This window comes from Otolemur garnettii, unplaced genomic scaffold, assembly GCF_000181295.1.
Source record: "Otolemur garnettii isolate 467f Iridium unplaced genomic scaffold, OtoGar3 scaffold00048, whole genome shotgun sequence".
NCBI classification, from domain to species: Eukaryota; Metazoa; Chordata; class Mammalia; order Primates; family Galagidae; genus Otolemur; species Otolemur garnettii.
The window spans coordinates 5442496-5459679 of record NW_003852443.1 but is presented as its reverse complement, the minus strand read 5'-3'; the positions used below and the strand labels follow the sequence as shown (position 1 = coordinate 5459679).

At 35.8% G+C, this 17184-nt stretch overlaps 1 protein-coding gene across 2 annotated transcripts in view; it reads left to right on the top strand.

Moving 5' to 3' along the window:
- The window catches only part of UBE2E3 (ubiquitin conjugating enzyme E2 E3), a 106948-nt gene extending 91320 nt beyond the window's left edge, over positions 1 to 15628 (top strand). For both annotated transcript variants that reach the window (XM_012806204.2, XM_023514163.1), the window contains exons 4-6: positions 9338 to 9470; positions 13129 to 13276; positions 14990 to 15628. In XM_012806204.2, coding sequence (XP_012661658.1) covers positions 9338 to 9470; positions 13129 to 13276; positions 14990 to 15087 — 379 coding nt within the window. In that variant the 3' untranslated portion in view covers positions 15088 to 15628. The remainder of the gene's footprint in view (positions 1 to 9337; positions 9471 to 13128; positions 13277 to 14989) is intronic.
- The last annotated feature ends 1556 nt before the right edge of the window (positions 15629 to 17184 follow it).

The following is a 17184-nucleotide window of genomic DNA, read 5'->3' as shown; positions in this document are numbered from 1 at the left end:
TTGAAGCATTTAGTATTTTTTTTTTTAAATATGTAGTGGAAGAGGCTGTTGTAGAATCACCTTTATCTATTATCTTATACTTTTATTTCTTAATTTTTTCAACCTTTTGTTTTCAGCAGGGGTTAGGTAATTAAAAATATTTATATGATTTATTGCTAAAATTTGCAATGACATTTTAGAAGAGAATCTCAGCTATCTGTAACGATAGGCAAGTCTGTTATTCTTCCTGGCCCTGCATTTTCTCACCTACAAAATTGTGATAAATATACTTCACAAATTACTAAAGCTCAAGTTAGATGAGATATAAAGCCCATAGCATAGAGCAGGTACAACATAAAATGTTACTTCTTTATTTACTTAATAATAAAACAGAGCTCTGGCACAGGTTGAAATAGAGCTCTGGCACATTTTTTTTTTTTAATGTAAAGTACAGAAGTGAATAAAACTAGAGTAGTAATCCAATAATCCTTACATAATTTTAACTAAACACACTTTTAAAAGGAAATAAAACTATATGAAGATGAAGTCTCATTGTACTTCTTTTCCAGTCTTATTCCTCTTTACCCCCAGAGGCAGTGACTATCCTGTTTGTTTTTTTTTTCCTTGACCACAATTTCTGTATATAACTTTTTTTTTTTTTTTTTCAGTTTTTTTGCTGGGGCCGGGTTTGAGTCACAGGTGCTAGCCTGTATATAACTTTTCTTTTTCTGTGTATATACAAGATCTGACAATTAAGTTCAAGAAGTTGTTCTAGAAAAAGTGGTACATCGGTTGGCACCTTTAATTCAATGGGTAGGGCCCTGGCCCCATATACTGAGGGTGGCAGGTTCAAACCTGGCCCTAGCCAAACTGCAACAAAAAAATAGCTGGGCGTTGTGGCGGGCACCTGTAGTCCCAGCTGCTCAGGAGGCTGAGGCAAGAGACTCCCCTAAGCCTAGGAGTTGGAGGTTGCTGTGAGCACTCTACTGAGGGGGACAAAGTAAGACTCTTGTCTATAAAAAGGAAAAGAAAAAGTGCTACATAATTCATTGCTGAATATTGCTACAGTCACCTTCGAGGTACTTGGCTTGGGAAGCTATGCACTAATGCTAGTGGTTAGTCCACCCTTCGGAGCAATTTTGGAACTCTTTTTCTGACATGGCCATCAGAAATGTTGTCCTACAGGGTGTGACAGTTAAGTCTGTGAACTTGCCATTGTGCTTTTTACATTGACAGCATTGTACAAATAACTTGGTAAGGTTTCATAAGCTTGGTGTGGCAGTACCTCACAGTTATATTTGTGGACGTGTGATGGTATCTTGCTGAGTAGCAGTGAGTGATTTGTAGACAGCTCTGATGGTCATTCCTGAGAAAGAGTTCTAAAATTGCTTCGAAGCAATTTAGGGCTAGGTACTGGCATAGATGCATAGCTTCCCAAGGGGAGGACTTTGAAGGTGACCCTAGTGATATTCAGCAATGAGGTATGTAGCACTTTTTCTAGGATGAGTTTGCAAACTTGTCAGACCTTATATATGTTCATAAATAATAGGTGAGATCATTTTTTGTTGTTTTAAAAACTTGCATAAATGGTAATCAGTTCTGTATTTAATCTTGTAACTTACCTTTTTCATTAAGCATTATTTTTGAGATCTATCTCTTGCTAAAAAGTCTCCATCATTCATTTTAGTTGTTTATTTATGGTGGAGATTTATGCAGTTTCTGGCTCTTGTAGACAATGTGAAGTTGACTTTGTGTTTTTAATATTATTCTTAGAACTTAGGAGAACTTATGTATGGAGTCCCACCATAATCCCTGAAATGTACCCTGATGAGCTAAAAAATCTTCTAATGAACTTTCTCAATTGCATATTAATTCATTCTAGTCTTCCCTAAGGATTGGTCTAATTTAAGGGCTCCTCTCTCTAATCTGCACCTCAACCCCGTTGCTGAGAGGCTTCATTGATAGCCTCATTGTGGGAAAAGGCGTATCAGTGTTAGAAACAGTTACAGTTACTGCTTATTTTAGTGATAACATTAGTGATTGGTTTTAATTTCTAATATTACATATTTAAAATGAAGTGTATCAGTTCTGAAGTATTCTTTTGGCAATAAAAGAATGTGTAGAAATTCTCATAATTATTGCAATACTTAATGCAATCTGGAGTAAACGTGTATATTTTGAAATTTATAGTGATAGATGAGTTAGCTTGATAAACGTTTTTTGTATTTTCTTTCTAGAGTGCTGCTTTAGTTAGGGCAATGACATTTTATCTCTATTTTATTTATTTATTTATTTATTTATTTATTTTGAAAAAGAGTCTGTAGCTGTGTTGCCCTGGGTGGAGTGCCTTTGGCTATCAACACAGCTCACAGCAACTTCACTCTTGGCCTCAAGCAAACCTCTGTGCCTCAGTTTTTTGTATTTTTAGTAGAGAATGGGGTCTTGCTTTGGCTCAGGCTGTTCTCAAACCCATGAGCTCAAGCAATCCACCCATCTCAGCATCCTAGAGTGGTAGGATTACAGGTGTGAGCCACTGCCCCTGGCCTCTAAAATTTTTGTATTTCTGTTTTCGAGCAAAAATACATTTTCTAGTAACTGGGCATTTTGGCTCACTCCTGTAGTTCCAACACCTCAAAAGACTGAGACAGGAGAAAAATTTGAAGCCAGGAGTTGAAGACTTGCCTAGGCAACTTAGGGAGTTCCATATGTTTTTAAAAAAAAATTAGGCAGGTATTGCGATAAGAACCTGTAGTCCTGGCTGGAATATCAGTCTTGACGTTGCACTCCTGGGGGATAGTGAAATTGCCTGGGAGATAGTGAAATTTTATCTTTCAAAAATTTTTTCAAATAGAAATCATTTTGTGTAGAATCTGCAGACATTAGATATATTTCTTAATTAACTGAAGTATTTTCATATAGTTTGGGAAATATAAAAATTGTATGATTTTACTTAATTGTGCCTGATTCATAGTGCTGAAATGCCTCTTATTAGCAGTTTTACTAATCTGATTGAATCTTAATCTAGCTGTTAAGGTTGAAGAAAGAAAGGAATCATATCCTTAAAAAATGAATGTAGTACTTAAACTATAAAATCATTAAGATAACTAATTCTCAAGTTAAAATAACCTGCAGAAATTTGGTTTTTAACCTAACACTGATTGTTAGGACCTTGGTGATAGCAAGAATTAATTAAAGCACTTTGGAGTCTATATGACTTTTAAATATTTTCGTTAACCCATCTGCTGAGGATATATGCTAATTGCTTTTCAAAAATTGGTTTGAATGTTAAAAGTTACAGTTTCAGCACCAGTGAGCACAGCTGACTTTCATGTATTATTTTAGCAGCACATTGGCCAGTCAATTCTTTTTGGTCTGCTAAGAGCCACAGAAATTTCCCTTTCTTGTTTAACTCCCAGATTTCTGTTTCAAAATCATATTAAGACCCAGTCCTCATCACTCTTGATAAAGGGACTGCCCACTGTGAGGGCCAAGGAAAATTTCTGTCCTTATTTTCTTTGCTCTGTTTCTTCTCTGTTTGCTCTCACAGGAGAATCCCCTTCTCCGTTTTTATGCCTGCTGAGACATGCTTGCTGGTCACTTCCTACCTTGTTTCCCCTTTTATCCTTACCTCCTTTCTGTCTTGGGCTGGTTGGTGAGCCATTTGCTTCCTGTGCACTGCAAAGCTATCACTTCTGTAATCCCATTTCTTCTGTCCTCCATTTCTCAATTATTTCAGCATCAGCATCATGGGTCTCCAGGAATAATCTTTTTCCTTGCGTTTCATTCTTTCCCTAGTTTTGTCCTCCTTTTCTCATTGGTTGTAAGGGAAAGAGTAGGATAGAGTCCAGAGTCAGTATCTTTGAATTATACATGAGCTTGAGGGGACAAGACTGGTCAATATGAGGGCACCTGTAGATTGCATATTTTTTAAATATCATGATAAATGAAATATAACATTGCTTTTTAGTATTTTTTATTCCAAATATACAATACCTTATTTAACATTATGAGGAAAATGATTCAGATGAATTTTTGTGGACCACCGTTTAAATTACCTTATTTACTATAAGGATATGTTGTTTTACATTAAAGTTTTGGAACACATCCATTTGTAAGTTAGAAACTCTGTTTATAAACCAACACTTAGAGAAACATTGATGACTTCTTGTTTTAATATACACTTACTTATTCTAAACTGTATTTGTATTTTGTTGATTAATAAGCTTTATTTTTCAGGGCAGATTTAGGTACATAGCAAAATTGAGTACAAGTATAGAGTCCCCTGCAACCTCCCACCTTATACAACCATCTCCACTATCATGATCTCACACCACAGTTGTTAACAATTAATCAACCTGTCTTGACACATCATTATCACTCAGAGTCCCTGATTTACATCAGGGTTCACTCTTGGTGGTGTACACTTTATGGGTTTTGACAAATATATAATGGAATATATCTACCATGTTTTGCCATACAGAATAGTTTCACTGCCTTGAAGATCATCTGTGCTGTGCATTTTCATCCCTTTTTCTCTAACCCGTGGTAACCACTTATCTTTCTTTTGTTCCAATAATTTGCTTCTTGCTTCTTTCATTTAGTCATATGCATTGACATTACCTCCATGTCTTTTTATGCCTTGTAGCTTATTTCTTTTTAGCACTGAATAATATTCCATTGTCAGTGTACCATAGTTTATTCATTCATCTACAGTAGGACATCGTAGTTTCTCCCAAGCTTTGGCATTTGTGAATCCAGCTCCTATACATATGTGCGCCAGTTTTTAGATGGACAGAAGTTTTCCGTTAATTTGAGTAAGTACCAGGGAGTTCAAGACTATAAAGTAAAAATATGTTTAGTTTTGGCTCGGCACCTGTGGCTCAAGTGGCTAAGGCGCCAGCCACGTACACCCAAGGTGGCGGGTTCGAATCCAGCCTGGGCCTGCCAAACAACAATGCCGGCTGCAACCAAAAAATAGCCAGGCGTTGTGGCGGGCACCTGTGGTCCCAGCTACTTGGGAGGCAGAGGCAGGAGACTCATTTGAGCCCAGGAGTTGGAGGTTGCTGTGAGCTGAGATACCACAGCACTCTACCCAGGGGGACAGCTTGAGGCTCCTGTCTCAAAAAAAAAAAAAAAAAAGTTTAGTTTTGTAAGATACTGCCAAACTGTCTTTCCAAGTGGACATCTAAAAAAGTGAATCTAGACCAGTGATTTTCAACTAGTGTGCTATGAAAGGATCTTAAGTGTGCCCTCGAAATTTTTAAAGATCATTAATTAAATTCTTGAAAGAAGTTCAAAACACAGTTAAGTATATTCTTTTTCTTACTCTTTTTTTTTTGATCCATACAATTTAAGTGTGCTGCAGAAGTTTAACTATAGGTTCAAGTGTGCTGTGAGATAAAAAAGGTTGAAAAAACAAAAACACTGGTGTAGACATTTGGCATTGTCTCCAGCAGTGGATGAGAGTTCCCTTTGTTCCACATCTTTGCCAGCCATCTAGTGGTGGTAGTGTTTTGGATTTGGGTCCTTCTAATACATATAGATGTCTAATAGATGTAATAGATGTGTCATTGTTGTTTTAATTTGTAGTTCTTCAGTGAGGTGAGGTTGAACGTTTTTTTGTGTACTTACTTTCCATCTGTTTGTTGTCTTTGCTGAAGTGTTCATTGAGGTCTTTTGTCCAGTTTTTAATCATGTTCATTTTCCCATTATTGAGATTTATGAGTTCATTCTGTGTCTTGGATAATTGTTCTTTATCAGATATGTCTTTTGCAAACATTTTCTTCTAGGCTGTGAGCTTCTCTTAACATTGTCATTGTCTTTTGCACAGCAAAAAATCTAGATTGGTGGTACAGATTTTAGACTTAAAGAAGCCATAAAATTGTATGAGATAGCCGAAAGAGTGTATGTAGGTAGAATAGAGTAGAGATGAGGTTCCTAGCTCCAGAAGACAGGCAGTATTTAAAGGTTCAAGAGATAAGGAACAGCAATAGAGAATGAGAAGAAAGGGCCAGGAATTTAGGAAGAAATAAAAAGGCACAGAACAGAGAAAGTATATCAAGGAGGAATTAATCCACTGTGTCAAATATTGCTGGATCAGTAGCCAGATGTTGTGGTGGGCACCTGTAGTCCCAGCTACTTGGGAGGCTGAGGCAAGAGAATCACTTACGCCCAAGAGTTGGAGGTTGCTGTGAGCTGTGACACCACAGCACTCTACCTAGCGCGACAGCTTGAAACTGCCTCAACAACAAAAAATATTGCTGGATCAGTTAGTTAAATAAGATGAGGTGTGAGAAATGATCATTGAGTCTAGTAATGAGGCCATTGGTGACCTTGGGTAAGAGCTGTTTAAATGGAGTGATGAGGAAGAAAAGTCTTTTTGGGATGGGTTCAAATGAAAGCAAGAGGAGAAAAATTGGAGACAGCAGTTGTAGATAACACTTTCAGGGAGTTCACTTCGCAGGAAAGAAATGGAAGCTAGGAAGGGCAGAGGTGTGTTCCTAAATAGAGAGAGACACACAGTTCTTCTAAATAAAGAGAGAAATGGCATTGTTGGATTGTTGGCATGACCTGCCAGAGAAGGAAAAATGGATGGCCCAAGACAAAGTGGGGAATTTCTAGAGTGCTTGTAGGGAAAGGAGGGAGGGAGGAAGAGAAAAACTAGTGAAAAGGTTTGTATAGCACCTGTCTTGAAAATGTCAGCATTTCTCACCTGTTTTCTACTCACCTGTGAAGCCTCAGGGGCACATCAGATGCTGGCCTGTAAACTGCTTTGTTGAACGAGAGTGCACTCAATCGTGAAGCTACCTGTTCCATATTCCTTCCTACCCATCTCCCACCTCACCCTGTGTAATGATTAGCAGATGGTACCATATGAGAATGAAAAGGGGATCCTTATTCCAGACAAAGGCAGTCAACACAGGGCTGATTTTGAACCTAATTTGCTTTAGGCTAGGTGTATTATAGGGTGGACCTATATATATATATATATAGAGAGAGAGAGAGAGAGAGAGAGAGAGAGTGTTCGTGTGCAGTTTACTATGTTAAACTATTTCAAATTGCACATGAACTTTATGTTTACCCTATATACTACAATAGCTGTATCTATGCTCAGTCTATCATACTCCAAGACAAGAAAACTTGCATTTAATATCTTACTATAATAGTTAAAATACCCCTGGCCCTGTGGCAGATAGCATAATTAGGGGAAGAAAGCACCTTTAAGAACTAAGAATTTGGTATGGGAATCTCAGCTCTTGCACCAATGGGCAGTAAGGTATATTTGAAGGCAGTTTAAGGCATGTTAGAGTTGCTTTACCAGCAGGTAATTATGGGTTTACATTTTATTTGAATTGTTATGTTTGTATTTTATAAATTAAGAAACGTTGTTGAGCATACTACACCAAAATATAGCTGCAATTTAGTAGCACTTAGCACTAGAACTTGGTTTTCTTACAATGTTCCCACTGAAAGGAAACAAGGCTCCTTGGAGAAACAGCTGATTGCAAGGCTTGGAGCCTGGAACATCTCCTTATACCGGAAAGACAGGAAGTGCTCAAAAAAATGGTGGCAGTATGTCCCAGGAATGTAGGAGCCGGGTGGCGCCTGTGGCTCAAAGGAGTAGGGTACTGGCCCCATATGCCTGAGGTGGGTTCAAACCCAGCCCTGGCCAAAAACTGCAAAATAAATATAAATATAAATATATATATATATATATATATATGAGAGCCATTTTGAAACTGTTCTCAGCGCCCTAATCTGGAATAATTTGAGCATCAAAATAATTAAAGCAAGTAATGAGTTATAAAGCATTGGAGGTGAAGAAGGAATTCATGAGACCATATCAATAATAAGGATATTTATACATACATCCAAGTAAGAGAAAGAGGGCTCAAGGGGCAACTGTTAAGTATGGAAACAGTACTAGTTAGAAAATTATGATTTTGATGCTGAACAAAATGCTTGAGACTGAGTAGTATATTAAAAAAAAGTGATTTGGTTCATGATTCTGATTGCCTGTAAAGTTCAAGATTGGGTATTTGCATCCAGTGAGAGTCTCAAGCTGCTTCAACTCACAGTGGAAACTGGAAGCAGAGCTATTTGTTGTGAGCAAAGAGATCACATGGCAAGGGAGAGACACCAAGGAATCCATACTCTTTTAGCAACCCATTCTCTTAAGAACTATCTATTCTCTGGAGAGTGCAAACTCACTCATCAGCGGGGAGGGCGGTAATCTACTCATCAGCGTGACCCCAGACACCTCCCAGCAGTGGGGAGTCACATTTCAGCATGAAGTACTCTGGTTTCTCTTCAGATCGCATCAGTCTTTTGCCTTTTACTTTTCAACATGAATTTCAGCAGTGACAAACCAAACAATAGCATTTGCAAATAAATGACAAATGTTAAAACTAGGGGAGAAATTTTGATGAGAAGCAGGATATTTGCATGGTCTTAAAGTGTCTGCCTTAAAGATTGCTTATTGGTTTCAGGGAAAAGATAACTAAGAAGTAGGAAAACTGGATAAGTGCCTTGTCTGGACAATGAAACTTACTTAACATCACTGTGAGGTACAGGTGGATATCATGGGCCTCCATGATACTCTGGGAAGGACATATCACTTCCTACTCTTTCGCATAAATACTACTTGAATCGAATCATGAGAAAACATCAGATAAGCCCAAAGTGATGTGCATTCTATTTTGTTTTAAGATATAATTTTGCAAAAAAGGATCTAAAAGTTAAAGACAGAAAGAACCCCTATTAAAGCAGACAAAAGACATAGGACAAGATATGATCCTAAGACTGGATCCTGCATCTGGAAAATGATTAAAATTTTAAATTATATTATTTGGTCAGTTGACATTAAAATGGATATTGTAGATTAAAATATATTCATATATTTACTGAAATTGTAACTGTATTGTGGTTTATAGGAGAGTTTTTAGGAAATGAACACTGATGTATTTATGGGGAAAATGTTACGATGTATGCAGCTTACTTTCAGATGACTCTGAAAAAAGACATGTACACACAAGGGGTAAGGAGGAGTATTTAGGAGAGAGAAAGAAGGAGGAACAAATGCGAACAGAAGGAGATTCTGGGGAAAGTTACACAGGTGTTGTTTGTACTTTTTTTTTTTTTTTTTAACCTTTTTGTACTTCTTCTGTAAAGGTAAAATATTCCCAGGTAAGTTTATATACTCACTCATGAACACATTGGAGTTAATTTCTCTTATGCTTATCTCATTTCTTATTGCTCTAGGTTGCTAACTTACCTTTAATGTTTTCTTGGTTTTAAAAAGATACTAGCATTCATGTTTACCAGATGTACATACTGATTGTTAATTTCTTTTAACTAGTGCTGGGCCTAAAGGAGATAACATTTATGAATGGAGATCGACTATTCTTGGTCCACCAGGTTCTGTATATGAAGGTGGTGTGTTTTTTCTGGATATCACATTTTCATCGGATTATCCATTTAAGCCACCAAAGGTAAGAACTTAGAAGTGTATTCTTTCATATTTATCCTTTTACAAAATCAGCTATTTTGTAACTTAAATGTGTACTGATGTAATCATTTTTGTTTCATTTTTCATGAATTGATGTAGAAACTCTTATATATAAGAATTTTAAAACTGAAAGTGTTGTTTTTGTCTTTCACAAATAACTTTTTAATCAATAAAAAGAGGGTACTTGGTTTGACAGCTTCTAGAAATAAGCATTTAATAACATGAACTTTGCACCAGATAAGCACAAATAGATGAGCAAGACCTGGAAAATGATACCAATGGAGGGAAAACTAATAGTATCTAGTAACCTCGCTTTGTACCCTCTGTGGGGATGACTTAGTGATGGACACTGAGGGCAGCTGTGTTACTTCTGCCCCTTTGTTGTCTCTGAGTTCATTGGAAGTGTGGATCATGGATAACGGACAGGTTATGCCTGGTAATGACTGACAATTATTTTGCAAAGCTTAAACATAACGATTACTGGAGTGGCTTCCTCCCCTGTCTTCTCTTTCTACAGTGGTCAAGCCAGCAGGTAAAAACCACCAGAATTAAGTGTTAGCATAATTAATTAGTTAATTAATTGCAGAAATGAAAACATGACAGGGAAAAGTATATTATCAAGTCTATAGCCCTTAACTATGATAAAGTGTTATTTTCTTTAACATATTCTTTATGTTCTCTATACTATATAAAATATATGTAGTCTTCACAAGTGTGGGAGTGTGTGTGTACAGGTGTATATGTGTGTGCACAAAAATCAAAGTTTTTATTTTGTGGGGTAAAAAGATTTTTCAGGAAAGTGTTCTCTAACAAGGTAATGAGTCCCACCTGGTGGTGTTTACCTAAAGTCACAGATACCAACATCCCTTATCACCTGGAGGTATTAACTTTTTTTTTGAGATAGAGTCTTTCTATGTCACCCTTGGTAGAGTGCTGTGGTGTAACAGCTCACAGCAACCTCAAACTCTTGGGCTTTAGCGATTCTCTTGCCTCAACCTCCCAAGTAGCTGGGACTACAATGCCCAGCTATTTTTTTGTTCTTGTTGTAGTTGTCAATGTTGTTTAGCAGGCCTGGGCCAGGTTCGACTCCGCCAGCCCAGGTATAAGTGGCCAGTGCCCTAACCACTGAGTTCTAGGCCTGGAGGTATTGACTTAATTGGGGGTTTTTTTTTTTTTTTTAGTGTTTTACTTTGCAGTCTTTAAATTGCTGTGATTTTTTTAATGCTGCCAAGTCAGTAGAGTCTTGGAAAGAAATCAAAGGGGTAAAACCCTCTTGCTGGTAACACACAATTGTTTTCACATTCCGAATGACACATATTAAATGCCAGTGTATCACTACTCAATCTGCATTCACTGGTTAAATTTTCTGTATTATAGAAGAAAAAGTAAGATCTTAGCAAAATATTTCATGACTATATAAATGGTAATACTTATTTTTTACATGCTTATTTTTTCACATTAGAAATTGGTTTTAATATGTTAGCAAAATTATGGAAAAAGTCAGCAAGATTTGTATATTGGAGGGAAATTAATTGAAGAAAAAGATTATTCTTAGCACCTTTTAATGGAAAATGAAAGTTGACTAACATAAGGATTTCAAACTATAGTTTTGTATATAATTTGTAAGTAATTTTGATTATTATTAAATATGGTTGTTTCACATGTTTATCTTTTCCTGAAATTGTAATATTTTGATTTTTGATGGTTTACTTCTGCTATCTTATGGAGTATTAAACATTATTGAGGTCTATATTGGACAAGAAAAAATAAGATTTCTGGTGTTATCTTGGTGTTAGAAATAATTATTTTCAGTGCTAAATCTTTTTGAAATTCAGAAAAAGTATTGACCTTCTTAAAAGAATAATAAAAGGGTGGCACCTGTGGCTCAGTGAGTAGGGCACCAGCCCCATATACTGAGGGTGGTAGATTTGAACCTGGCCCTGGCCAAACTGCAACAGAAAAATAGCCAGGCGTTGTGGTGGGTGCCTCTAGTCCCAGCTACTTGGGAGGCTAAAGCAAGAGAATGGCCTAAGTGCAAAAGCTGGAGATTGCTGTGAGCTGTGATGCTACAGCACTTTTCCGAGGGCGACAAAATAAAGATTCTCTAAAAAAGATAATAATAATTTGATTTCTTCTACCATTATATTTGTAAGTTAGATATGTATTTAGTAATCATCTGTCAGTGTGCTGAACATACATTATTCCCATATTCTAGAGCAGCACTAATAGAAATATAATGCAACTGGCATGTATTTTTTTTTTTTTTTAATAAGTCAAGTCTAAATGGAGAATCAAGGGCCTGCTTTGTTTTGTTTTGGAGACAGTCTCACTTTGTCGCCCTTGCTTGGTAGAGTGCTGTAACATCATAGCTCACAGCAACCTCAACCTCTTGGGCTCAAGCAATTCTTTTGCCTCAGTCTCCCAAATAGCTGGGACTACAGGCTCCCGCCACAACACCCAGCTATTTTTAGAGATGTTTTTCTCTGGCTCAGGCTGGTTCCAACCTGTGAGCTAAGGCAATCCACCTGCCTTGGCCTCCCAGAGTGCAAGGATTACAGGTATGAGTGACATGTATAATTTTAAAAATTCTAAGGTTAAAAAGTAAAAGTAATTTTAATAATGTATTTTATTAAACCTAATATCAACATATTATCATTTCTGTATGTGATCAGTGTAAGAGTATTATTAATGAGATCTTTTTCATTTCCTTTTTGAGAATTTTAATCTGCTAGCCACATAGGACAGAGCAGTTCTAAGGAGGTGTGCTCTCCTCCTCCCTCACTAAACTAGTGTCCTTCTTTCCTCCATCCCTCCTCCTATTAATCCTGCATGTCCTTTTCAGAAAGATACTTTTAAGAGGGCTTAATATTTTCTTCCGATTCCACTTTGGAGCTGATAGTATACTTCTAGTTCCAAAAAATAAGAGATTGGGTTTTATTTTTCTCTGCAACTTCAATTGTGATTCAACTATCCAATTATTGTTTGTGGCTGTTTTGAAACTTTCCAGTATTTGTTCCTGATTTCGTTTTTTTTCTCATACATCTCTTTATCCAATAGCTGAAGACCTTGCTTATTTTTATATTTTAGTCTAATAAGACAGTAAACCGGCTATGAAAGTGAAAGGCAAAGAAATAGAAAGGAAGGTAGTACAAATGATTTTAACCATTTTCCTTGCAATCCTTTTCCTGTATTTTCTGGCAAGAAATTAGCTGAGTCAATATGATCTTTTCTACTAAGAAACTAATGTAACTTTTATGTAAAAAAAACAAATAAAATAAATTTCTCTTACCTTTAAGACCAAAGCATTTCTGTTCTGCCCACTTTCTGTGTGTGTGTGCGGGCATGGGTTTCATACACATGTATCCAAATGCATTCATAAAGTGACCGTATCATGTATTCAGATGTAACCAACCAGCTACTCAGGTTTTTTTTCTTTCTATATTGGGTAAAAAACAGAAACATTTCTTCAAACTGAATCAAAACCATTTAATTTTGTTATTGAACCTAATTTAAGTTCCAGTTAAGTCCAGTTTGCTATTTAGTAGTATCTATGATGTGTCACCCTTTATGTTTTTTTAATGATTGTTTCTGCTGATAACAAAGCATTGTTGTTTCTTTGTTTTTAATATCACTGTGCTCAGGTTACTTTCCGTACCAGAATCTATCACTGCAACATCAACAGTCAGGGAGTCATCTGTCTGGACATCCTTAAAGACAACTGGAGTCCTGCTTTGACTATTTCAAAGGTTTTGCTGTCTATTTGTTCTCTTTTGACAGACTGCAACCCTGGTAAGCATTTTCTCTGTTAGCATAAAACATTTTGTGAAGAAATTACTAAGTAGACCAGGCCAGAATTTTCTCAATAACTTCACTTTGTCAGTGGCATGCCACTCTATAATTATTTTACCATAATCATTGATGGAGTCCCTACTTTTTAAATTGTGTAGCTGTACAGACCACTTTTGACAAAATAAAGTGACGTTTCTGACACTAAGGCCTCCTTTTCTTGCCCTTCATGCTGCAGTGTGCTAAGTTACATGGTGGGGGTGGGGCACAGTGCATAGGTCATGGACTGACCCCACACTGTTTTGTTGTTGTATATTTGTATATGTGGGAAGTCATGGTTTCATCATTTAAGACTTTGGTTACTTAAAACCTTACCTACTTTCAGATGCCAGCACTCTTGGATTAGCAGTTCTTGAAACTTTTCTTATCATTAGTCATGAGTTGCTATATCTCAAGATGGCATTGGTTTGTGATGGTAATGAACAGGCAGCACTTAACAATGAGCTTTTCTTGTTCTCCCTTTCTATTTAGATTACGGTTAGTAATATTAGATGTAGTAGTAATGGATATTAAAACAATAGCTGATGACTGAGAAAGTTAGACTAGATTGTGATTATATAAATTCAGAGCTATTGTATAATTTTTAACTTAAAAATAAAAATGCCTTACTGCCACATGTGAATTTCAACTGTGGGTAGCTGACTTGATGAATTGGTGTTTAGACCTAGAATTTCATGTGTTATCTTATTAAGTGGTCATTTTTAGAGATGTTGACTGACTTTTAAAAACAATTTGGTAAGATGTTGAAGGCTGTTACTGTTACCTTAAGCTCCACAGTTATACATTTGCAACTCATGTACGTTATCTAAATATATAGGGAGAGAGAGACAAATGTGGATGTTCATTGTACCATTTATTAAAGCAAAAGTTTAGTAACAACTTGAACCCATATTAATAGAGGATGTAGCTGTTAAAATGAGACAACTGTATTACCTAATAGAGAAAAGTCTTTAAGATATATTAAGTAAAAAAGCAAGGTACTGGAGAAGAAAAAAATACATATATATATATTCTCAGTGCTTGTCAATGCTTATAATATCTCTAAAAGGGAATGTGGTAAATGGTAACAATTGTTTGCCAGGGAAAGAAACTTCTGAGTATTTGCAAACAGGAAGAGAGTTTTACTGGCCATTGTTTGGCACAATTCAAATACTGTACCATGTATACATATTTTGTCTTTTTGAAAAATAAAAGTTTACATCTCAGATTCAATTTCTAGTTAATTCTACTTAAAATGAAATGGCATATAAGTTTTCAAAGGGAGATAATGGAAAGCGATTATGAATTCTATTTTATTACAAGGTTAGAGTTTTATTTTTAAATGACCACTTTTTAATATCCATGAGAAAGCAGAATTATAAATACTAGCATACTTCTGTCATTCAATAAAATGCCAAGACAACAACATAGTCATTGTATATTAGACATATACATCTTTATAAAAATCAGATCTATTAACTCATTTGTTTTCTTACTGAAAGGGGCTGTTAAATATCAAAATAAGCGATTGTTATTTTAAACACTTTTCTTTAGAAAATCTAGCTATTATATATCAAGATGCTACTGAAAAGTCAGTGTTTCAGTTTAATAGAATATTAGAACTGTGTCCCTTTAAGACACCACGTAATATCTTTCATGTTCTTTCCACTTTTGTAGCGGATCCTCTGGTTGGAAGCATAGCCACTCAGTATTTGACCAACAGAGCAGAACACGACAGGATAGCCAGACAGTGGACCAAGAGATACGCAACATAATTCATATTATTTGTATGCAGTGTGAAGGAGCAGAAGGCATCTTCTCACTGTGCTGCAAATCTTTATAGCCTTTACAATACGGACTTCTGTGTATATGTTATACTGATTCTACTCTCTGCTTTTATCCTTTGGAGCCTGGGAGACTTCCCAAAAAGGTAAATGCTATCAAGAGTAGAACTTTGTAGCTGTAGATTAGTTATGTTTAAAACGCCTACTTGCAAGTCTTGCTTCTTTGGGATATCAAAATGTATTTTGTGATGTACTAAGGATACTGGTCCTGAAGTCTACCAAATATTATAGTGCATTTTAGCCTAATTCATTATCTGTATGAAGTTATAAAAGTAGCTGTAGATGACTAGGAATTATGTCATTTGTATTAAACCCAGATCTATTTCTGAGTATGTGGTTCATGCTGTTGTGAAAAATGTTTTACCTTTGACCTTTGTCAGTTTGTAATGAGAGGATTTCCTTTTACCCTTTGTAGCTCAGAGAGCACCTGATGTATCATCTCAAACACAATAAACATGCTCCTGAAGGCATAGTTTCCTGTCGTAATATTTTAAAACAGTCTTCTTAGAAGGTGTGTCTGAGATGATTGTTGATGACATAAAGATGTGGATATGAAGATTGACTACTAAGGACTAGTACAAGTAATTATTAAATTAAAAACATAAAATCTTAATATGTAGAGTTTTTTTCCTTTAGGTCTGAAAATGAGAGAATACAACAAGCTTAAATATGCAAAACTGGATCTTAAACCATTGGTCTCAAAAGCACATGAAGCTTTACTTTGATAATATGATATTTGAGCCAAAAAGACAATAAAATCCTGACTTAGTCATGAGTCTGATAATGTCTTATAGATTATTTTGTTTTCAAATTGATGAATTCTGTCCAGGCAGTACTATCAAATAATCACTTTTATCTGATAGCTATTCCATGGTACATTTTTTTACTTGTAATCCTGATCTTGAATTTTCATGCTGTCCTTTAACATTCTTAATGTGACACATGATAAGCCATTATATTCAGAGGCAGAGGTGAACACAGAAACTCTTTGCTGCCCTGAAGGTAGAATAGAACTGTATATTATTGGTGTGTAGATGTGATATCAATTGTGAACTCAAAAAATGCCAATTGGTAAGGGTTTTTTAGATTAAATTCCTTCTTTTTAACTGTAGTTATTATTAGGTTTCTTATGGGGGTTAGAATTACTCTGCAAATTTCAGATTTGGTAAACAGTATATTTGTGGTATTTTTTCCCTCTCACTAACATAATTATCCCTGTTCATGTAGCCAGGGTTTTGGGATATGGGTCAAATGTCTTTTCCAGTCCTAAAAATGGAAATGGCATATCACCTTAAAATTTTATGGTGGAATTATTAGCATAAAAATGCTTTGCTTCAAGATAATAAAACATGTAGTTGCATATATTGTCAATAAGAATAGCGACAGTACTCATACTAAATGAGTATTTGTCAGTAGAAATCTTAATCAGAATAAAAATAAAGTTACACTTAACGTATCTGTTTTTCACTTAAACTTCCTTCTATCCTAATCCTTATTACAAGGAAACACAATATAAAACTATTTTGAAGAGTTCGAGCTTATGTCTATGAAAACCTAACTAATCTGTACAAGTAAATGTGATAAGAGTGGAAGCAAAGTTCAGGATCATTTTCTGCCCATAGACCTCTGGCTAATTGTGCCATACTTCCCCATACTTCATTCTTTGTTTTGCCCAACTCATATCCTATTAACTTAAGAATATTGTTATCTTGATCCAATAATAAAAATAATCATAGACATTAGACTATGTTAAGTATTTTATAAATGTTATCTCATTTAAAGTAAACTGAAAGGATTTTTATGAACTCTGGGTGATCTGTAGGAAAGTAGTTTTTCCCCTACTTCCAGGATGTACATTTTATATCACCAATAGAAAGTAATAAACTTCTCTCTTGGTACTGGAAAAGCTTTCATCACACTGAATGTCAGGATGTTGGGGATGCTATGATTAGAACTTCCTTTGGTAGCTATGAGCATAATTACTATCACCACCCTATTTTCCTTACTTGTGGGCCTGTCCCATACTGG